The 25,282-nt window shown below is 35.3% G+C and overlaps 1 protein-coding gene across 5 annotated transcripts; it reads left to right on the forward strand.

The window, feature by feature from the left end:
• Nucleotides 1–3,439: 3,439 nt before the first annotated feature.
• On the forward strand, nucleotides 3,440–22,374 carry LOC127842638 (uncharacterized). 5 transcript variants are annotated; one of them, XM_052372262.1, is made up of 10 exons: nucleotides 3,440–3,545; nucleotides 10,619–10,696; nucleotides 11,133–11,184; nucleotides 11,746–11,804; nucleotides 12,273–12,355; nucleotides 13,258–13,331; nucleotides 13,640–13,710; nucleotides 16,379–16,547; nucleotides 20,179–20,273; nucleotides 20,885–22,374. In XM_052372262.1, coding segments are annotated over exons 1-10 (864 nt in total). In that variant the 5' UTR covers nucleotides 3,440–3,544; the 3' UTR covers nucleotides 21,067–22,374. The 5 variants fall into 5 exon arrangements, with proteins under 5 accessions (XP_052228222.1, XP_052228224.1, XP_052228226.1 ...); XM_052372264.1 differs by lacking the exon at nucleotides 3,440–3,545 and adding an exon at nucleotides 4,008–4,065; XM_052372266.1 differs by lacking the exon at nucleotides 3,440–3,545 and adding an exon at nucleotides 4,016–4,065 and having other exon boundaries at nucleotides 10,608–10,696.
• The last annotated feature ends 2,908 nt before the right edge of the window (nucleotides 22,375–25,282 follow it).

Below are 25,282 nucleotides of genomic sequence, written 5' to 3' on the forward strand. Positions count from 1 at the left end.
ACTTTCACCTAGGATAAAGACCTCATAGGTACATTGATCATAATTATAAAAATACCCCTTTTGAATTTCAAATCACTTCATCAAAGATCAACATCACAGTGACTCGAAACAATAAAATTGTTTCTTGATATTTACTGACAATGATTGCGCCTAGAACAGATCTTCATAGTTACATTGATCATGACTGGCAGATGACCAACATAATGTTCAAGTCACTAGGTCAAACGTTTTAATAACAATGACTCAACACTGTAAAATGGTGTCCAGATGACAACTCAAGAAAGCAAGGTCAAAAGTCAAAGTCACAATGACTAAAATATTCATATTCACACAATGGCTGCCATTACAACTGACAGCCCATATGCAGGCATGCATGTTTTACAAACAGCCCAATACATTTGGTAAAAATTCAATGAACACACTCTTCTCAGGTGAGCAAACTAGGGCCATCTTGGCCCTCTTGTTTATTTATTATCTTATCTCTTATTTAAGATATTTCTTGTTACTTTTACTTTTAATGAACACGCATACACACGTCACTTTTTTCTATGAAGTCGCATAATGTTCTAGCTTTATATCCACAACAATCCATACCAAAAGACGTTTCTGAACAGAGGCAAAATTCAATATTTTACATTTGACCTTGAAATTTTGCACTGACCTTAAAGCCGACCGAGTTGATGTTGGTTTATTTTCCCATTTTTTAATATCCTAATTCAGTACAAATATAGGGCTTTTCAATTTCTGTCCATGGACAGAAATAATCTAAATTTAAACACGCGCGGGTCACATGTAAAACCACGTGACAATTGCATCATCGTTTACAACGCCATTTGCATGAATGATGAATAATCATGTCATTACCAGTTTAAATATATGCTGTCTTACACATGCACATTTCGTTTAAATCATGTTCACATCATGTTGTTTGAACGAGCATTTGTAATCAACACGTCATATCGTTTGGTCATAGAAAAAAATAATTGCTGTTTTAATTAAAAAAAACTCATCCATCCGAAATCTCGAAGATAAAGGACGGATTGTGCAAACCAACATTAGTTTGACATTTCTCAAAAGCTGGGATATCTTTGAAACTGATTTCCGTTAGCAATAAATTTTCTGTATTCGATTTCCGGATAATCATGAACAATGTTTTTGATTATCGAAAATGTTAGCAAATTGTTCAATAATCACACTAATAGCCTGCTAACTAATATGACACTCTTATTTCTACCTCCGAAAAGCTTTATTTGCAAAAAAATAGAACATAAATTGAGTACTAGTTAGCGAAATGGTCTTTCTTGTTCAAAATTCGTCAATTAAATAGGTTAAACGTGAAGTATGTTTGGATCTTGAACATGAAACAACATCCATGAGTGTAATAACAAATATCGAAGAATTACCGGTAACCAGGTTTTTTTAAAGGAAAATGAATGTTATAAGCTCCGCATAAAATAACACTAAATTTTTGAATACTCGACACGTGTCGACGGATTGTAAAATTATTTTAGACGATCAAAGACGTTGATAACATAATTATTTGCTATAACTCTTATTCATGATTCAGATAACACCTGGTGGCTATGCGATAAGGTATATTCCTAAACGCATATGACATATAGTTTATACGTAAACAAGCGTTTAACGTGCAAGTGAAGAGTTCCAAAGAATAGGCAAATTCGTTTTGAAATAATTATTTTAATAGGGCATAATCTCTTTCTCTGAAATGATTCTATTTTATATGAAACGCATATGCACAAGTAAAATAAATGACATGCCGATTAAGGGTCCACCATTCAAGTCTTTCTATGTGATTTGCTTCTAATGCAATATGCAAATGTGTGAGTTTGTTAACATTTTGGCCGACAGCCCGATCGTGATTATATTGTGATTCTAACTTGAATCACAAAATCATTCAAGATACATGCACGCCGGTTTGAATACGCATTCCGGACCCGTGTATATGCATCTGCATGGAGATATTGCACGCAAACTGCTAAGGAAACGTCGCCATCAAACGATTGGTTAATAACAAAATAATGCTTACAAGGCATGTAATTTAAGTTCTTCTCGAGTCTTCACTTAATACAAATGATTGATTGACACCATTAAAGAAAGACCTATTAAAAAAACGTGTGTATATGACCCTGCATTAAGAAACTTTGTCAGATATTCCATAACAAATGGTAAGGGAGCATCGCTATAACATCGTCTCACAATAAAGTTTAAAATGCAAGGAATACTTAAAATAAGGAAAAACTAGGACAATTCTGTATTAATATTACACCATATGTTATGTTCACATAAAACAATAAAGAAAGGTATTTCGGGAGTTTTGATTAAAATCCTAAAAGCCAAATTCTTAATATTCAACATTGGACTAAAATAATGCCAATATTTTATGGACCCCATAATCGTAATTTTTCTTAAAAAGCATACAAAGCTGAATGCATTTAAGATATAAAAGGGCATGCCAAAGATCTTTGTTAGAAAAATTTCGACACTTCAAAGTTTCCAGTTTTCGACATTTGTCCATTTACTTTTAAGTTGTGTGTAGCCCCCATTAGCGAAAATTTTCAATTGATATCTACAATCGTAAAACATAAAATTGATTTATTTAGATAATTCGATTCTTGCAGATTGATAAATCATATTTAGCGCCTTAAACGAAAACATGTCTTCCAGTAATTTAACATGATTTTTATAATTATTATAGGGGCAAAAAGCCCGCGTAGAGGGCGTTGACAGTTCATACATATGGAAATTTAGACATAAAAATAAACATAGGGATTCATCTAAAAAAAAATTGCCACGCGAAATATATTTTCGCGATGCTATTTATGACATTGAACAAATAAAAAACACTTTGACATATGCTGAATCACATGTAAATACATTCATCTGGAAAAAAGTATAAATGACATCATAATTGTGTAGCGAATCGCACTAAATATTCTCGCATTATTTGTTTTTCTCCGCTACAGATCGTTCCAGAATTAGGTCATTACTCAATTATCTCCCCTGAATACTCATCTAATTTCAATAACGACACCCAACTGTTTACTTAACAGAATTCGTGACGCATTTTCTATTCGCTCTCAAAAAGCAGTTTTACGTGTGATCATGATCAAAATTCAGATAAGTTGTGGTTGTTATCCATCAGAAACACATTTATTCACACAATTTAACGATATTCCGATTTAACTTTTTAGTCTTATAGCTTATTTTAAACGTATTTACACCTCGTCTGCTCGTAATTTGCCGATATCCCGAAAGGTTACATATCGCTATATAAAGTTCAGGCCCAAAACCACAAAATCTAATACCGTTGGATGTTCGTACCAAAATCTTTCTTAACAAATCTTCCAGATTCAAAATCAACAAAAAACAGGACATTTATAAATTTTAAAATATGTGTTTGTTTTCCGTTTTCAGAAGCTGTTTGCCAAGGCAAGAGCTAGGCATCACACAATCCATTCTATTGAGCAAAACTGACAGTTTTGGTTTCCAGAAATCAACAAAGGAGGGATTCCTGAACTATCAAAGTTTCCAAGCTATACACACAGTTATTAGCTGTAGTGATCTTATTTATTGGTTCTGTTGGTTTACTTGGATGGAACACGTGTGAACTTTTATAAAACTTTGAAAAGTCTATATCTGTCTATCTATAAACAAAACTCAGCTATGGTATTATAAGATCAAATATGCAAACATTGTCAAAGGGTTGTTAAATTAACAATTTAAAGTCAATTGTGCTGAAGAACTATGAAGGTTCCCATGCAAATTTAGTCTGTATATCAACAAGTGTCTGCCAATAAATGTCAAACTAGTAATACAAAACTTACCACAAGTATGTAAAAGCATTAAGTATCTGTTGTGATCATTTTTAGTAAGATAATTCTAAACAGTAGCAAATAGCTTGTTTAGTAAATGAATAATGCCATTAATCTGATTTCCTTTCTATTGTGTAATTAATAAAGCATCTCAATAAATTAGTGTGATGTAACCTAAACCAGTTGATACAGTACTTACAATACACATATTTTGTGGAACATCTGTGCAAATGTAAACAATAATTGTCTACCTGTATCATTTAAAATTAAAATAATCCGTATACTGTGCATAGCTGAAAGATTATATTAAATCAGCAATTTTATACGCGTAATTACACTCGTGTTGTTGTTTGTTGATGCAAGAGATTACCGTAATAGATACCCTGTCAGCTATTTTTCGGATAGGCTATTTCGGATAATGTGAGAAAGAGCAACACAGCATTGATATTTGTCTTATTTGAGACTTAAGGTAATGTAACGACTCGCCCCCTTAACGACTCGCCCCATAACGACTCGCCCCATAACGACTCGCCCCACTTTTTATAACGACTCGCCCCACATGTATAACGACTCGCCCCACATATATAACGACTCGCCCTATCAAAATAAAATGTTATAATACAGTACAGGCAACGTGTACTTTGACAAACGCCACTCGACGCGGTGTTCATTTTACGGTGTTCGCTTACCAAACGACCCCCGCGATGGGTGTTCAGATCAAATATTCGCGGGGGCCGTTTTCAATAAGGTGGACACCGCGAATCACCGCGGACCCATTATATCTACCGCGGTGTTCATCGTGTTCGCAAAAAAAAAATAATTAAATATAAACGTAAATTATTGATCCCTTTCATTTAAAGCGGGTATATACGTTGTTGTCAAATATTTATGAATTTATATAAACTGTGTAATAAACGTATTATATATATATTTAAATATAAATTAAAATAAAAGTTAAGAAGAACGTGTCGAAAAATGCGAAATAAGCCAGATATTTAATTCTGAAATTTAAAACGGCTGTGCAGCCGAATTCGCTAGCATGTAAACCATACATGTACGATGTGAATCTAAACTTAGTTTAACGGTTTATTTGAATTCCTGCAACGATATCTATTCATACGACACACGAACACTAACTCCGATCCTAATGCAAAGACGAATGCTTCGGTTATTGTAGGAAAATATGTACGTCACAATCGACTCGGGGCGCTAATTTGTCTTTGCTGCATTTTATGAAATTCGGCTTTAATGTGTAATTTTTCTTGCCTATTTTGTGTTATTGTAACATATTTTATCAATGTATTACAATTAAACACATATAAAAAATCGTATATACCCGCTTTAAGCGATAATGAATACAAGTAAATATAGTCTATTTTTATGTACATGCTGGTCGAAGGATATTTTAAGTATTTAACGTAATATTATGCCCATCTAACAATATATGCAATGTTTATAGGTGTCTATCGCAACCGTCGGTTATTTTTAGCTCATCTATTTTTTGAAAAAAAATTATGAGCTATTGTCATCACCTTGGCGTCGGCGTCCGGTTAAGTTTTGCGTTTAGGTCCACTTTTCTCAGAAAGTATCAATGCTATTGCATTCAAACTTGGTACACTTACTTACTATCATGAGGGGACTGGGCACGCAAAGTTAGATAACTCTGGCGTGCATTTTGACAGAATTATGTGCCCTTTTTATACTTAGAAAATTGAAAATTTTGGTTAAGTTTTGTGTTAAGGTCCATTTTATTTCTTAAGTATCAAAGCTATTGCTTTCATACTTGCAACACTTACTAACTACCGTAAGGGGACTGTGCAGGCAAAGTTATGTAACTCTGACTGGCATTTGGACGGAATTATGGGCCCTTTATACTTAGAAAATTGAAAGTTTGGTTAAGTTTTGTGTTTTGGTCCACTTTACCCCTAAAGTATCAAAGATATTGCTATCATACTTGGAACACTCGCAAACAATCATAAGGGTACAGTAAAAGGACAAGTTGCATAACTCTGGATGTCATTTTTACGGAATTATGGCCCTTTTTTGACTTAGTAACTTTGAATATATGGTTAAATTTTGTGTTTCGATCCACTTTACTTCTTAAGTATCAAGGCTATTGCTTTCAAACTTCAAATACTTTCATGCTATCATGAGGTTACTGTACCTGGCAAGTTGAATTTTACCTTGACCTTTGAATGACCTTGACTATCAAGGTCAAATTATTAAATTTCTCTAAAATTGCCATAACTTCTTTATTTATGATTAGATTTGATTGATACTTTGACAAAACTACTCTTACCTGACATACCACAATAGACTCCACCCAAACCATCGCCCGTGCCCCCCCCCCCCCCCCCATTCCCCCCCCCCCTTATTTATTTTTTTTTTTAATTTTTTTTAAGATCATCTCACAAATGACCACCACACCCTCACACTACCCGCCCCCACCCCCCCTCCCCCCCACCCGAATCCCCCCCCCTATTTTTTTTTTTTTTTTTTTAAGATCATCTCACAAATTACCACCACACCCTCACACTATACCCCCCCACCTCACCCCCCCCATTTTTTTTTATGAAACGGTTTAAAAAACAAATATTTATTTTTATTATTTTATGTTTGAAATACCGTCCAACCATCGCACCCAAGAATCCCCTCCCACCCCCCCCCCACCCCCCCACCCCCCCCCCCCTCCCGATTTTTTTTCCCTTTTTTTCGCATTTTTGGAAGAAAATGTAATAAATGTCCACACCCCCACACAATGCACCGCTCTTCACTCCACCCCTCTCTCCTTTGTGATTGAAAATGAGAGTCCCTTCACCTTTAAAAAGAAAATAGATGAGCGGTCTGCACCCGCAAGGCGGTGCTCTTGTTTGGTGTTGTCACTTTACATAAACTTATATCTATGAATGCATCATCAACATTCTAAAACGATATCCCGGAAAAATAAAAAAATCATTTGAATATCAATTGTACTTTCGTTATGATTAGGGGTACGATGTAATCCTAAATTTCATTTTAGTGCAGATTCATTCATACGACACAAAGACACAAATTTGTTTTACGGATCATTTCGGCTTAGAGGACTGAACTGTCATGAAAAATATCGAATATTATATTTTTTTATTAACCACTGGAAGCAAGACGAGTTGTAGATAATTTAAAGTGATGGGCATTTTGTTACTGTTGAATTGAGCTGAAAAGAAACGGGTGCAAACAATAAGTTATAATGAATGTGGTATCTGAAATTATCTACAACTCATCTTGTTACCGGTTGTTTATAAAAAATTTATATTATTTTCGATATGTTACATGACTCACCCATCCCTCTAACCTGAAATGATCCGTAAAACCAAATTGTGTCATTGTGTGGTATGAAAGAATCTGCATGAAAACTACATTTAGACTCGCATCGTACATCGATTCATTTCTGTCGTAAGTTGTCAAAACGAAAGTACGGTTGATATTCAAATGGATTATTTTTCTTTTCGGGATATTGTTTAATTATGTTGATGCTGCATTAACAAATACAAGTGTATATCGAGCGAAAACACAAAAAACAAACAACGGTTACGATACACACCTACATTGTATATTGCAAATACTGTTAGTTGCCCATAATATCACTTTAAGAACGCATACATTTGCACATACATGTAGTTTATTATGTTCATTTGTACATTGTACATGTAAATTTAAAACTCTTGAATGACCATCGCAGACAGGTATTACATGTATCAATGGCCGCGCGGCATTGCGGTGATCACGGGTGTTCCAGTTAATGATAGCGTGCAATCGCGGCGATTTTGGGTGTTCGCCGAACACCGCGGTCAGTAGCGTGTCCGCCCCCCGCGAAATGTCACCCATCGGGAAAATTGAACACCGCAGACACGCGTTTTTGTCAAAGTACACGTTGCCTGTACTGTATAAATGAAATCAATTCATAATATGAATTGAAGGTTCGGTATTGTTTGATAACCATCGTTCAGCGGTTTTTTGCCTTATACCTGACCTTATATACGTCTATTGCAGGCATATTCTGTAAAGTAATAATTTTTATTTTATGATGTTTTTTTACATCTTTGTTCAGTGACAATATTATCATAAAGCAAGACTATTGGATATCGGCACATTTGTCTCGTGTCATGCTTTCCTTTATATTTATAAAAAGAAGCAAAGGCTAAGATCATATCGACAATGAAAGATTCCCAGGTTAAATTACTCAAGAATTTAGAGATTATCGTTACATTACCGCGGGCGGGTGATGACAATCAACAATACACGTGTCATAATCGCGAAAGCGTGAATACCTTGCTTCGTGGTAATGATATTTTATTATGTACAGGTATTGAAAGGTAAGAAAAATGAAAAAAGGTCTTTGCCGAAATTTATGTTTTGCAGAAATTTTACGGACACAATTCATCTGTAAGATAATTTTTTATTTATAATTTTAAAATTGCCATTATAATCTTAAATCTATCTATTTATTACCTGTTGATCTGAATGTACAACACGTTTTAAAAATATTTTTTCATATTATAAAAACGCGTATCAGTCCTTTTGTGTTTTTCACACAAAACTTTACTTTAAAATGCTAATCAAATGGCGTTTCTTTTAATTTTTGGTGTGAACAATTAGCGCGGAAAGTTTTCAATGTTTTCAAATAAACATTAAATGCTAATTAAATGGCGGTTCTTTTAATTTGTAGGTGTGAACAATTATCGCGGAAAATTTGCAATGGTTTCAAATAAACAAGAAACCATTTGTGATAAATCAATTAATTCCACGATTTGTTTAATTACTTTAATGGTTTTAACTTTAATTGAGTAATACGTGCCACTGCGTAGTTTAGTATTTAAAGATGTATACATGATTATAGTATACCATTATTTTAAATTGATAATTCGACTAACACCATGCCTGCGCCTCCTTGTTTGTTTTGTCTACGACGGGTGTACCAAAACTCCAGAGCGGTGACATGTGACAACTGTTCACGGTGGCATCACATAAAATGTGGTAACACTGGTAAGTACTTCTAAAACGTACAATCGAAGATAAATTATTTTTATTTGATCAATATTTGATATTGTCACATATATCATATATACTGTATTTATACATAAAATGTATAATAATTTATATATTTTTAGACTGCATACAACGAGCGCTGTAACGTGTATGCACTCCTCAGAAAGACATTTGCACTGCCGCTACTACCCGTGGAGGACATTCGACCTGCTTTCGACTCATTACGGACGAAATCGGACACTGACGCGACGGACAGATACTTTGAATACCTAGAACGGACATGGATGACAAACCCACTGTGGCCTATTGATAGTTGGTGCGTATTCGGTCGGTCCATACGCACCAACAACGACTGCGAGGGCTGGCATCATCGCCTGAACCGACGTGCAAAGAAAGGAAATCTCCCCTTTTACTTGTTGATTCAACTGTTGTGTGAAGAGGCAAAGCTGCTGAATACACAGGTGCGGTTAGTGAGAGAAGGAAAGTTGAGGAGACATCAGAATAAACAGACACTTCAGGTACAGGGGAAGCTCTGGGGAGTATGGAAAAGATACAACGAGCGTTCCATCTCAGCTAGTCAGCTGCTGGACTTGTGTTCAGCCATGTACGGACCTGTGTAAATAGTTGTTGTTGCTGTTGTTGTTTGTGTAAATAGTGTTTAAATGTGTTATGAATAAAACGTTTGAATAAAATCATTTTCATAAATTCAATGTTGATAATATTAAGATATAATTATATTGATTACTGGTGTATTACTGTCTTTTTGTAAACTTTTCTTATTAATTCACTGTATTGATTTTATTATACACACTGCGTAACTTTCTATTTTTATAAGTTGCTGTTGTTGTTGTATATAAGTACATACGTATCTAATAAACCATCAACACAAAAAAAGTTTTTCTTATATATTTCTCTTTCTATTCATCTGTACTGTTAACATTTAACATAGACGCTAAAAATGTAACAATAAAAATGATGGGGCGAGTCGTTATCTATTATATACGCAAAAACATAGTTATGTTACTGTGGTAACGCATAATATTAATTGCAAGAGTTGATAAAATTCCAGGTGTAGAAATCTTGAACATATCATGCAGAATGCGATACAGTATTCCAGTTTCTGTTGAAAGTTCCTGAAAAAGGTGAAAGTTAAAGTAAAGCATTTTAACAAATTTCATCAAACTTCTAATTTGCCAAATCTTAAGATATTTTTTCAATACCCCACCAGTTTTTACCGACTTAAAACACAATAAAATCGAAATTAAATATAAATCCTACCATATAAGTAATGATGGGGCGAGTCGTTATCTATGTGGGGTGAGTCGTTATAAAAGTGGGGCGAGTCGCTATAAAAAGTGGGGCGAGTCGTTATGGGGCGAGTCGTTAAGGGGGCGAGTCGTTAGTAAACCGAGACTTAATGCCAATATTCCACATTCAAGAACCCGAGCAGTATTTTATCAAACATCATTCTAAATGTTAATGCAAATACTGAACATTTCAGACAATAATAAGAGAACAGTTTCGCAATACGCAAAGTATTAATATATCTGTACTAGAAATATTGACAATTAAAGAAAGAAATTATTTGACCAAATAATACAGCCAACCTTTTCTAGCTTTCTTCTTTTGTACTTTGAATAAATTGTGTCCAATGTTCTGACTCAAAAAAAATTCTAATTGATTTTTCTTTAAACTTGTTTATCAAATACAATGTTTTGCTTAGTTTATAATAAAACAATGTCATAATAGATCTTTTTCAGTGAGGGGCTACATTACTGAAATGCCAACAGTTTCATTCAAGAATGATACCGGATCGGAAGTCACAGTTAATCTGTTTGGTAAGATGTATTGTAGTATGTTGACTTAATATGTTACAGTACTTCTTAATCTTCATTTATTGTACAAGATCCCTCTCTTGGTCATTGTCGTACAAGAAAACAATTCAAGAATAGCGGTACCTTGCGTTCAAAAGATTTTTTAAGACTATTTAGTATTTAAAACTGTCATTGTGGGCCTATTTTGGTGCCATACCTTTTCCTTTCTTGAACGATTCGAGGCAGAAAGCCATCACAAGGTGGTTTGGCAGCTGATTATGTTGCTGATGGGAGGAAGGGGTGTTAAAGGTAGTCTGTCCTATAGTATTGAATGATGTACCTGATACTGCTGCCTCTTGTGGATGATATAATAAGTGGAGTAAGGGTAGGCCTTTTTTATGGATGTACTGCGATAATGTTTGTCATACTTCCTATTATAGATTCCATGTTTTGATTTCAGGTGCCACTGTTACCTCGTGGAAACATGAAGGAGAGGAATTCCTTTTCTGCAGGTATTCTGAATTGTAAAATGCATTTGTGATATGGTAACAGCCATAGCCAATCATTAATTATGTGATGCAGTAGTGGAAAGTACTGGCATGTTATTATGAATGCCTATATTATTACTGTCTTTTACTGATGTGCAAGAATTTTTTTGCATGTCCCCCTCTAGGAAAATCAGAGAAAGCGTGGTGGAAAAACTGCCAGTTCCAGGCTTACGGGCATTGCTAGTTTTGGGCTGGCAAGCATGTTCTTACTTTGTCCCATTGTCATGTTTGTGGCACTATGGTCTTTTGAGTTGGTAGTTGACAATATTATTTAAGTTCAACTTCTTATTTTCAAATAATCATAAAGCACAAACCCTGCATGTTATTATACATGTCATGCATGCCTTTATATTTTCGCTTTGACAAGACTACATTTATGAAAATTATTATACACATTTGTTGGACCTTTTAAATATCCTGCTGTTATAATCATTATGTTTTTTTGGATATATTCCGTTGTAATTTTAATTTTCAATTGCAATAAGTTGTTTAAAATCAGCTGATGTTAAACTTTATTTTGTGAAGCAAACAGGCAGTGTTTGATGACAAAAAGGCAATAAGAGGTGGAATTCCAATAGTGTTCCGTAAGTATTTTTTGGTCAATTTAAACAAACACTTTACAAGAGTTTTTAATCCAGGATTAAAAGGCTTGGTAATTAACTGTCATGAGTACAGTGGTACGGGTACACTTGGTACGGGTAAACTGCTTACTTAAGGAAAGCTTCGTAAGGAACAGTGTGATTAGATTCACATACTATTGCAATAGGAAATTATTACTTTTTAATTGAAGGGAGCAAATATTTATTTTATCTTGCTATCAGTATTCTATTTTAACAAGATCTTTTGAGTGAGTTACGACTCTTATTCCAGCTACATAACATTTTGCTTTTCAAAATGAATTGCAATTGGTTTTTGCGAATCGTAGTTTACTGGGATTTATTGCACCATTTATCTAGGGTTACAATCAACCAATTGACATAAATTAAATCCTGAATACTTAAAATTATATGGAATCATCAACCCTGCTCTAAACATCAGTGTTGGTGTTGCAGCACAATTTGGTCCATGGGATCTGGGCCCACAACACGGGTTTGCACGCATCAAGATGTGGAAGCAGACATCAGAGGCACATCATGTGAGCTGATAGGCATTTGAGCTGTGCTCTGTGAAAAGGGGGTTTAATGCATGTGCATAAAGTATCATCCCAGATAAGCCTGTGCAGTCTGCAAAAGCTAATCGGGGACGACACTTTCCGCTTTTATGATATTTTCTGTTTGAAGAAAGTCTCTTCTTAGCAAAAATACAGTTTCTGTGGAAAGGTTTTTTCTGATTAGCTTTTGCAAACTGCACAGGCTTATCTGGGATGATACCTTATGCACATGCATTACATCCCTTTTCACAGAGCACTGCTCGTTTTAATTTGGGTTTCAACTGGTTACTAAAACATTTACCGATAAACATATACTTGAAACCATTTTATGTAATTTGCTTACTGAAAAACTCGAACTGTTTAAGTGTACTTATAAAACTGTTATCATTTTTCTCTCCTCCAAAACAAATTCATGGCTGGTTATGTTACTATTATGTTAATTATATTGTATACAAGTTATGTGTCTTATAAACATTTAGTCTAAATAGTCTAAATATAACCTTGATGGGGTCACTTATATATGCGATGTGTTCTTTATATCAATCTTTTGAAAAATATTTTGTTTGTCTTTTTATTGTATTTTAATTTGCTAATGATGGAAAATAAATACATAAATAATAAAGCCTTTTATGAAAAACCTGTTATCTGACAAAATGTTCTTTACTGTGTACTCCTACTGTGTATTAATATTTATGTTGTAAAAACATTCTGAGAGCACACCAAAACAAGTTACAGCGGATAGCGACCTTGGAAATGTCTGTGTAGATATACATTTGTGCAACAGGGCAACACTTTCCGCATGTACATTAATAATGGTTTTAACCTTTATCTTGCTTTTATTGGTTGGTTTTATTCATTCCATTCTCCGGTATTATGTCTCAATGCAGGGTGACAACGGTGCAGTTAGCATGGATTTCGCATTAGAGGATGATGATGAAACTCGGAAAATGTGGAACAAACAGTAGGAATCGGCTAGATGTTCTATATTTATTTATTATACCATAAAACGGTGTGTTTTTCATGCATTAATGAAAACAGAGCACCTTAATTTTTAAAGAGGAAAATGTAAACATGCTAAACGAATTATGTTGTAACTGCCTGATAGAGAGCTTTGCAGTGAACAAAGGACTAATATAAGCATTAATGTCTGCACTGTGGATAAATTAATCTGTGATTTTAAAGTTAAATTTTATTGCAGACACCTTTGAAGTTATCACATATGTAGCAGTCATCAATATATTATTTCACAATGTGTTTTTATTATTACAGGTTCAAACTTGTCTACACTGTTACGCTGATGCAAAATACGCTTGAAACAGCTTTAACTGTCCATAATACAGGTATGTTCACTTATTTTTTACATTGAGCCATTCTAATAGAATGCTTTTGAGCTGCATCATGCGAAAATGGCTCTTATGCCATTTAAACGCAGTCTGGTCTGTATCTTCCCATTTTAACATGACGCAGCTCATTTACAGACTAAGCAGTTAATACTCGGTAAGTGTTCAATAAAAATGAGTTTATTTAGCAAGGCATCATAGAACCTAACCAACAACCCCTGGTAAAGGGTTACATTTCTTGTGCCAAGTAAATAAATAGTTCTGCATTCAACCCTTAAGTATTTTTATTCCATCATTTTTATGCTCCTGCCATTAGATCCTGGAGACATTTCTTGGTTGTTTTTTAGTTTTTTAGTCTGGTATAACTGGTGTAATTATAGGTTTACTCCTTGTCTGTCGGTTCGTCTGTGTTTCCTTCTTTCTGTGTGAATCTTGATCCTGCAAAAACTCAGGAGTGCTAAAGCTAGGTAAATGAAGCTTAATATATAGATAGAATGCCATATGGAGAATGTTGTCGTACAAAAACTGTGGTTTCTATGGTTATGGTAATCATAAGAAACTGCAATCTAAATCCTGCAATAACTCAAGATATTCAAACAAGGTTTGATTAATCTTGGTATCTGGATAGAGAGCAATATTGGGAATATGCACGTTTTTAAAGAAGCTTTTTTGTCGCACAAAATTGTGGTTGCTATGGTTACAGATAATATGGATATAGAAATATTGAACAATGAAATTCTAGATCCTGTGATTCCTCACAAAAAATGTTAGCCAGTATAATGAAACTTAAAATTTTAATAGAGGGCCATGTAGGGAGTATGCATTTATTTCAGTTTTTTGCGTCTGTCTGAATCTCGATCCTGCAATCACTCAACAAGTACTTTAGCTAAATTGATGAAACTCATTATGTGTATTGGGGGTGTTCTTACAGTTATGTTCATCTTTCAGTATGTCTGTCTGAAAAATCAGTTAGCCTACAAGTACTTAAGCTACATAGATGAAACTCAGTATGATACTATGTGGACTATGCATTTTTATGCTCCCCCAAAATTTATTTTGGGGGGAGCATATATTCCCCGCTTCGTCTGTCCGTCCGTGTGTCCGTCCGTCCATGCACAATTTTTGTCCGGGCTATTTCTCAGCAACTTATGACCGGAATTCAATGGAAATTTATGGGAATCTTCACTACCAAGAGGAGATGTGCATATTATCAGCGGGTTCTGGTCGGATGATTTGTCACAGAGTTATGGCCCTTTGAAATTTTCTATAAACTGTACATATAGTGCAATTCTTGTCCGGGCTATTTCTCAGCAACAAATGACCGGAATTCAATGAAACTTTATGGAAAGCTTCACTACCAAGAGGAGATGTGCATGTTATCAGCGGGTTCTGGTCGGATGATTTTCACAGAGTTATGGCCCTTTGAAATTTTCTATAATTTTTGTTTGTCCCCCGAACTACTGTGCCCTCAAGACGTTTCCTTGTATTTGAATATATAGTGCAATATTGTGACAAAAAAACTTTGGGGAGCATCACCCGTCTCCGACAGTTTCTTGTTTTAGATTTTTTTCTATCAAACAAAAACTGTGTTTGCTATGGTTACACAAATATGTGAAAACGTACATGTAAATCTGGATCTTAAAACAATTATATAAGCCCTTAAAGGGGCCTTTTCACAGATTTTGGCATGTTTTGAAGTTTGTCATTAAATGCTTTATATTGAAAATTGTAAACATTGGATCTAAAAAGCTCCAGTAAAAATTCAATAATACAATTAAAAGAAGGAAAATAAGGTAACCCTCAGCAGGGCTCAAACCACTGACCCCTGGAGTCCTGGAGTAAAAACGACTTAGACCACTCGGCCATTCTTCCTGATACAATATTAAATGTATTTTATACTTTATATAAGCAATCCTCGTAGTTTCACAAAATAAAACGACAACAACAGAACTCTCCAAATTATTAATTCGTTTCATATTGCAACACTTTATAATTTTCAGGTTTTTAAATCGTCCAAAGATGCATATAATGGCTATTTTAGAGCATGGTGAATGTTCAGTATTGCTGTTTACTCACAAATATCATAACTAAAACAAAAATTTGCGAATCTGAAACAACTTTTTTCAATTTTGTCAATTTACCCAAACGTGAAAAGGCCCCTTTAACCCTTTCCCACTTAGAAGCAAAGTGGAAATGGCTTTGTGAAAAATGAAAAAAACTTAAACAAAGTGCATACTTCCCTTATTGGCCCTTATCCCCATAACAAACTTCATCAACCTAGCTTAACCCTTTACCACTTATATACGTGTTTTGATGCATTTGTAGTCCCTTAGCAAGTTAGTTTTAATTAAAGGCCTTTCTTACTAGAGTCAAGTTTTTAAGGCTTCATTTCACACCCTTAGAAAACTAATGAGCAGCAAACAGCATAAAACCCGAACAGCCTGCAAGTTACTCGCAGGATGTTCTGGTTTTATGCTGTTTGCACATAGCCATTTTAACTTTTCTTTTAAGTGGGAAAGAGTTAAATTGATCATTTTACCAATGCGGAAGAAGAGTATTTTCTGTTAAAACTCTACCACATAGCAATTTTCACTTTGCTTCTAAGTGGGAAAGGGTTAATGAAACCTGTGCATATATGCAGGCTGTAATACTGTTTGTTTTTGCCCAGGGGACACAGAGTTTGACTTCACAACTCTGTTGCACACGTACATGCGGGTAGAGGACATCTACCAGACCAGCCTGCATGGTCTTGAGGGATGCACCTTCAGTGACAAGGTGAATGGTGGGGAACACGTGGAGGATAGGGCCAGCATCATCATCAATCAGAACTATGATAGGTTGGAATATTTGTGCATGAGTTCATTTGCAAAAATTTGAAAATCTTATTTCTTGGCATGGTCACATTTGTTGTTGTAATTTATTTATGTTCATCTGTATACTTGAATATTCTATATAACTACTTAAGATATTCAACTTCAAATATATCTATGGTCATGATATTAAGTCACTGACAAAAATCATAGATTATGCAATCAATCCAGATGAATAATTGCATCTTGGGAAAGCTAGTGTTGGTTTTGATATTTTTTTCAAAAGTTGAATGAAGGGGTACCCATGTCCTACAGATATGCCTTATTTCTGAGTGATTTAAAGAGACAATTTACATACAAGCAGTATTTGAAATAAGCAGTTAATATGATCACTCTCCTTCTACCTTGGATTCAAGAAGGGCAGATATCAGTTACTGGCCTGTATAAGTAAGTGCACTTAGAACTGGTGATTCACCAACTGATACAGGTACTTCGACTAAACCCTTTCCTACTCAGAAGCATAGTCAAATGGCTATGTGCAAATAACATAAAACCAGAAAAGTCTTTGAGTAACTCGCAGTCTGTTCAGGTTTAATGCTGTTTGCTGCTCATCAGTATCGAAGGGTTGGAAAGAACATTTGGCAAGAACATTTATAAAAAGTTGAGCCAAATCTGTCAAATTTTCCCTGACAGGACTTGCAGTCTTGTGTGCTGGAGAATCGATCTGTCACTTTCAATACAGACTTTACATCAATACTACCTACGTAACTACAAAGCTTTAACACTTTTATAGAGCACACAGCACACCCACATCACCAGACCTTATATTGAACTAGATATTGATTTAATTTTTTACTAAGACTATTGAAACTGGCCAATGAAAGCCTTTTTCATCAGGGGGCATGAGTGTTTATTGAACACAACATGCTATTTCGGGTCCATTTATTCTGAATAAATTTTGTATTAGGCAATTAACTAGATTGCTGGCATTTACATCTTGGTTTTAAGTTTATCTAAATAAGTATTATGGTAAATATTGAAGCAACAAAAAGTAATTATCGATTGTCTCTGGTAGTATTAAAAGATAGTTACTTTCTTAAAAAAAGGATTCCTTGTACAAGATTACCAAAGAGTGAAAGTATATATATATGTTAACATATTGAGACATTGACCTGTTTTTAGCTCCACTGGCCAAAGGCCAGCAGGGCTTATGTCATGGTCCTGTGTCTGTCGTGCGTGCGTGCGTCCGTGCGTTAACTTTTCTTTTAAACATCTTCTTCTCCTAAACTACTGGTCCAATTCTGATGAAATTTCTCAGGAATGTTCCTGGGTTGAACCTCTTTCAAATTTGTTCAAATTATGCCCCTTGGGTCGAATTTGACCCTGCCTCGGGGGTCACAAAATTGAAAATTTGCTTATATAAGGCCTATTTTGTGAAAACTTTCAAAATCTTATCGTCCTTAATCATTGGGCCTAGGGCTATCAAATTTGGTATGTAGAGACATCTAATAGTCCTCCACCAAATTTGTTCAAATTATGCCCCTGGGGTCAAATTTGACCCTGCCCCGGGGATCACAAAATTGAACATATGCTTATATAGGGTCTATTTTGTGAAAACTTTACAAATCTTTTCTTCCATAACCATTGGGCCTAGGGCTACCAAATTTGGTATGTAGTGACATCTTATAGTCCTCTACCAAGTTTGTTCAAATTATGCCCCTGGGGTTAAATTTGACCCTGCCCTGGGGGTCACAAAATTGAACATACGCTTATATGGAGCTTATTTTGTGAAAACTTAAAAAATCTTATTGTCCATAAAAATTATGCCTAGGGCTACCAAATTTGGTATGTAGTGACATCTTATAGTTCTCTACCAAGTTTGTTCAAATTATGCCCCTGGGGTCAAATTTGACCCTGCCCCTGGGGGTCACAAAATTGAACGTATGCTTATATAAGGCCTATTTTGTGAAAACTTAAAAAAATCTTTCTGTCCATAACCATCGGGCCTAGGGCTATCAAATTTGGTATGTAGTGACATCTAATAGGCCAAATTTGTTCAAATTTTATCCCTGGGGTCAAATTTGACCCTGCCCCAGGGGGTCATAAAGTTGAACATGCTTATATAAGGCCTATTTTGTGAAAACCTCAAAAACTTCTTGTCCATAACCCTCCGGCCTAGGGCTACCAAATTTGGTATGTAGTGACATCTCACAATCCTCTTCCAAATTTGTTCAATTTTATCCCTGGGGTCCAATTTTACCCTGCCCCGGGGGGGGGGGGTCAACAAATTTAACAAATGCTTATATAAGGCCTATTTTGTGAAAACTTCAAATACTTCTTGTCAATAACCATCCGGCTTAGAGCTATCAAATTTGGTATGTAGTGACATCTAATTGTCCTCTACCTAATTTTTTCAAATTTTATCCCTGGGGTCAAATTTGACCATGCCCCGGGGGTCACAAAATTGAACATATGCTTATATAATGCCTATTTTGTGAAAACTTAAAAAAAAATTATTGTCCATAACAATTAGGCCTAAGGCTACATAATTTGGTATGTAGTGACATTGAATAGTCCTCTACTTAGTTTGTTCAAATTATGCCCCAGGGGGTCACATTTGACCCTGCCCTGGGGGCCACAAAATCGATTATATGCTTATATAGTGCCTATTTTGTGAAAACTTTAAAAACCTTCTTGTCCTTAACCATAAGGCATAGGGCTACCAAATTTGGTATGAAGTGACATCTAATAGTTCTCTACCAAGTTTGTTCAAATTATGCCCCTTGGGTCAAATTTGACCCTGCCCGGGGGTCACAAAACTGAACATATGCGTATATGGGGCCTATTTTGTGAAAACTTTAAAAATCTGCTTGTCCATAACCATTGGGCCTAGGGCTACCAAATTTGGTGTGTAGTGACATCTAATAAACCTCTACCAAATTTGTTCAAATAATGCCTCTGGGGTCCAATTTGACCCTGCCCCGGGGGGTCACAAAATTGAATAAACGCTTTTAAGCGCCTATTTTGTGAAATCTTTAAAAATCTTCTTGTTGAAAACCATTCGGACTATGGCTACCAAATTTGGTATGCAGTAACATCTTATAGTCCTCTACCAAGTTTGTTCAAATTATGCCATTTGGGTCAAATTTGACCCTGACCCCCGGGTCACAAAATTGAACATTATATACGCTTTTATCTTGCTTATTTTGTGAAAACAATTTTAATATTCTTGTCCTTAATTCTAGGACCTAGGGCTACCACATTTTGTATGTAGTTAGATATAGTAGTCCTCTCCAAAGTTTGCTCAAATTATGCCCCTGGGATGAAATTTGACCCAGCCCAGGGGGTCACAAAAGTGTACATGTGCTTAAATAGGGCCTTTATTTAATTATTTGCACATGCTGAGAATATTTGTTTCAGCCTTTTTTTCAGCAGTGGAGCGATATAGGGCCATCATGGCCCTCTTGTTTTGATTTTGGCCCTAATGACCTCTGCAAGAAATTAAATTGCCGTAGATCAGAATGAATGCAGCAGCCTATAGTTTGACGAAACGTCATGTAGTCAAACTTCACTTTAAAGTGAGGAAATAGTTTAGAAAAATAAAACTGTATCATGGTCCTGTGTATCATTTCAAAACTTCTGTAGAACACGATTTCAGGGTCTATGTCAATGTGGATGGCCCAGTGAATATATGCCAAGACATCCAAACACTAGGAACTCTGCGAATAGAGCGGAATAACCTTCCAGATGTTGGTAAGCAACTAAACATTACTTGCAGAGAAGAAAATTATTTTGTCTTATGATTTTATTTTAAATTAGTAGAGTGATTAACATTATTGTTATGTTAAACACATGTTAGTAGTTATATTTCTCATCATACAACATGTGATACGCCTTTAAAAAAATGTTTTTTTTTAAATATACCTTTATGTCTATTGTACTTTGGTTGTGCCACCATCCTGCAATTCAGATCTCTTGTATAAAGAGCACTACATATTAGCAGGATTTGACTAAAAAAAAATACCTGGTCAGTTTTGCATAAAGATGGGTTTTTTAAGCTAAGCAAGGCTAAAAAACAAGCCTTAGCATTGGCAAGTAGTTAATGCGTTCATGCTGATAAAAAAAAGACTACCATTTATAGTACTTCCCTTATTTCTATGCTAAAAGAAAGGAAACACTTAATATTTTGGAACATAACTTTACACCACAAATAATGATGTTAAGAAAATCATCAAGATGGCATTCTTTACACTGTGGTGCTTTCTATCCTTGCGTTTAAATAAAGGCAAGTTTATCCAATGTCAGAAAATGTTTAAGTCAGTGTAAATTCTATACTTTTTATCCATTCATGTCTTCTCTTACAGTTGTGTGGAACCCATGGCAAGAGAAGGCCAAGGCAATGGCAGACCTTGCAGATTCTGAGTACGTGGAAATGTTGTGTGTTGAGGCTGGTGCAGTTAGCTCCCCTGTCGTGTTGAAGTCTGGAGAACAGAAAACATTCTCCCAACGGCTCATCATCTGTCGTGGTCAACAAGTTACTTTATAGCTTTATAAGTGACAAAATGTGATATTTTTTCATCATGTATTATTTTCATAGCATATATATAGCTTTATATTTAAAAAATCGGGGTCATATTTAACAAGAGTAAATTATACATGTATATTAATCATGCTTTGTTAATTAACTTGGAGCTAAGCTTATTTGTAGGGATGGGAACAGATATGTGAAAGCGGCTGAAATATTCAAATCCAATTTCTGATTTAATTATTTGATTTTTATGAAAATAGAATGCAAAAAAGTATAAGTGCATTGTCGTATTTTTGATATAGTTCAGAGGACTAACGTTTATCAGTCATTGTTTTTATTACAGCTGACATTTAAATCAATGGTTTAAAAATCTAATATCTCAATATTTTTTAATAATAAATAACATCTATTCAAAACCCATTAAAGAATTTGTGCCTATTTCTACTAATTTGCAACTATTGTCTGCTACTTAAATGGCTACCTATTTACTGGTGCTAAACTTTGTATTTACCTTTAATGAAGAATGGCTATTCTTATTTCATATTGCTGTTGCAAAGTGTAAAGTGTTTACAATCATGTTGCTCAAAACACCCAATGCCTTAATACAAATTGTATATTTTTAATATTAAATATGTACTTATTTAACTGTGTATTAAAATTGAGCATTATATATACATGTATACGCAAGAAAGTCCCAGTTTGAAAAAAAATTATTTTGATAATATAAATGTCCTATAATTTGTTATAAAATTATGTCACCTTTTGATAGGGCGGGATTAATTGCTTTATTTCTGTTTGTAAGTTGGATAGTGGGTCATTAGACCTTTCTTTTCTGCACGAGGATGCTTTGACCTACAATCAGTCAGTGTGATGGTTTCTTGTGAGGAGAGAAAGTCATCCGAGGTCAATAGTTCAAAGGTATCAGCAGCTTGTAGCATGAAACTATATAGATATAATCATTACTTTGAGTACCGTTAGTACTTAGAATACTGTCAAGCACACATTCAATTAATAATAAAATATTATATTATAGTTTTGCCATCACTAAATGTTTTTTTCCCTACCAGTTCATTTAACAGTATGTTGATCTTAATTTCTGGCTTATTTATAAACTTAGGGGAGAGACATCATTAAAAAGTAGTTATTCATATTAGGAAGTGTCTGTGTGTGTGGGGGGGGGGGGGGCATTCATGTTTTAAACATAAACATCTCTTGTTCTGATAGATAAATATATCATTTGCAACTTACGCAACCATGCATTTAATTGATTATTAAACATTAACATAACACCTATGCAGCAAAAACGTGAATAAATTAGCAAACTTGTGTGTTCTTTGTGTTTGTATGCAAAACCATTGCTGTTCTATTGAATGCCATTGATTTTACACATTTTATATATGAATCCGCTCACATGACCAGTTATTTCATTTCCTGATAATTGTATCATAATTTATATTTTCATGACAGTACTAAGTTTTCATGTACAAATGACGTCATTGTTTTGCGTTTGTCATTACACCGTGGCTTTTCATTCATCAATGGTGTGCAGGACAACAACCGGGTAGATGTGATAAAACGAAAATGACACCAAAAAGGCACAAGTAAAGAAGTCTGGTGTGGCTAATCAGTTTACAAAGAAAGCTATTTACATCTGTTTGTTTTGTGTTTTTAGCTCACAGCAAGAAAATGTACCCCAATGATTTCTGGCCGGAGTTTGAAACTGGATTTTGTCGGAGTCGAAGTATGCCTACAGGTTAATTTACAGAAAAAGCTTGTGAACTCTCTAGAAGTCACATCTTTTGCACAATCATCATGAAATATAATCATTTCTATTCTGAGTTCAAACATTGGATCGTGTCCGTTGGAAAACATGGCCACCTGGGGCAATGTTTTTTTTCTCACATCGCTTTAGAGAAACTTTTTGAACACTCCAGATGTCAAAAAGTTTTGCCAAATCATTATGAAACTTGTTTATAACTTTTGTAATGATGATATATCCCCCACCGTCCACAAATACTTTGTACACAATGAAGAATAATGCACAATGTTCGCACTATATTAACACTAGTGTCTATGCATAAGACAACATCTATTTACACTAGCGTTCAGTTCAGCCTATTTTCTTAGTATTTTCTGCTTAGAGGAAGAGTTACGGGTATAGGAGGGTAATTGCCGTGCCAAGTTCGCCAATAATACTTCAAGCGCAATCAAGACCGAATAGCAGACGGCTACAGTGCTTTTCGAACACATAAAGTTCAGGATTTTTCGGTGTCTTAAGTATAATTACCTAATAGTGGCCAACCGTTTATGATTACTTGAGTTTTGGTAGCAGCATTTAATATGCTAAAATCACTGTTTTGAGATATACTTCCTCTGGAGTGCAATGTCTGGTAATACAGATTCTCTTACACTGTTCAATAATGAGCACTCGATGAGGAAATGACTAGTTGTTTCTATTTCTTGCTGACACAATTGACATGTCAGATCGATGTCGTATTGGTTAAAGTTTTTACGTGTAGATTGTAGGTAGTAAGTACCAGCTGCCAGACGCAGTTTAACTTTCATACGGCCTGAGTCTCCAGATGTGAATTCTGGAGCGAATATAGGTAGCACCTTCCCTTGTCTGAATACTTCATCACGCAAAAACGTCAGAGTTGAATGCAGCTTCAAGGAACCGCATTCTCCTAGCAGAGTTGTCGTTCGTGCATCAACATACATGAGCCAGGGAATGTATTCAATGTAATGAACCGCAGTGAAAGAGAGTGAAGCAACCGTTGACATTGGTCGACCAGTATGTATCCACCGATTTATACAGTTGTGTTGTCCATGTGAATTTCGATGGCAGGCCCTCAACAATATCTTCAAGCGACCCAAACTCGTACTTCCATAAGATTTTACGTTTTTCAATTACCCAACTATTACTGTCAATGGTTTTCACATGAATTTGCCTGATTATAATCTGCTTTTCGATGCTGTTTTCATCAAGCGAACAAATGTTATGTAATAATGAGACAGCACGAATATGAACTTGTGCTTGTATAGGAAGAAGTACCGTTATGATGTAAATTGCACAGTTTGCTGTATTATCTAGCAGCTGAAGTATTTCTTTAACAAATTATCTTTGAAATGTTTCAAGCTTGTTGATCATGACTTCTGTCGGAAGTAGTAGCTCTAGCGCGTATAACAATACTTGGGTGACGTAAATCAAATAAAGGTGCACTATGGTGGATATATTCAAACCATTATGTCCACGATAACCACTACCAATCAAACAATAAGCAGCTCTACGTCCTTTCTTAAGGTTTTCTTCCATATTTTCATGTTGATTCGCAGATAGTGACTTAGTTCGTATAATGCGAAGATGAGTTGCCCGTTGAACGGTTGGAAGTTCACAGTTGTTCACTACAAAAGTTTCTTTTGAAGATTTCGAACGCTTATGACTCATACTTTGATGTGTACCGACTTCGTTGGCTGCAATAGATATCGTTCCATGTTGGCGAATTAAGCTGATGTATTCAACAAGGCTTGAACATCGGCTGCAGAGGTAGTGCATATACAAATATCGTCTGCACAGGCACTTGCGGCGCATCTAATATCACCAATGGACGAACCAATACCAGACTCCTGTAGACTATTCAGCAAGGGATTAACATAACACTTGTACAAGTCCGTACTTAACACACCACCCTAACGTACGCCCTGATTAACACAAAATGGAGTGGACATACTACCACGCCACTTAATGGAGCTAACTGAGTCTCTGTGAAACTGTCTACCAATGTCCAATGTCGATCCGTTAATTACACCAATATTGAACATACGTCTCATCAAATGCCCACGATCATCGAAAGCCGAGCGTGCATCCAGAAGGATCAAATTTAAGTCTGTGTATTTTACTGTCTTTACTTTCTCTGTAGAGTTCCTCAGTAATAAAGGCTGCATTCGCAGGTGATAACTCTTTAGTGAAACCTCTTTAGACCTTGTTTTGCGACTGTTCGAGGAACGGTCCTATTCGTGTTCGAAGAACTGACTCGATAATTTTCCCGATGACAGGGAGGACGGTTATACCACGGTAATTTGTAGAGATTGTAGTTTTTTTTTTATGGAGACACAAGTCCTTCTTTAAGAATATGCGGAAATTGACCCGTCTCGAAGATTGTGTTTACAAGAACTATTTGACATCACTATCACAATATAATAACTGTTCAATAACTCAAGTTATTTATATCGGGCA

The sequence above is a fragment of the Dreissena polymorpha genome, chromosome 8 (assembly GCF_020536995.1).
Source record: "Dreissena polymorpha isolate Duluth1 chromosome 8, UMN_Dpol_1.0, whole genome shotgun sequence".
NCBI lineage: Eukaryota > Metazoa > Mollusca > Bivalvia > Myida > Dreissenidae > Dreissena > Dreissena polymorpha.

What these genes read in the sequence shown, in the direction of transcription:
- LOC127842638 (XM_052372262.1), top strand. An exon ending in TGGAATTCCAATAGTGTTCC is followed by an intron (nt 11,805 to 12,272) that starts GTAAGTATTTTT and finishes TTGGTGTTGCAG; the next exon opens with CACAATTTGGTCCATGGGAT. An exon ending in CGGAAAATGTGGAACAAACA is followed by an intron (nt 13,332 to 13,639) that starts GTAGGAATCGGC and finishes TTATTATTACAG; the next exon opens with GTTCAAACTTGTCTACACTG.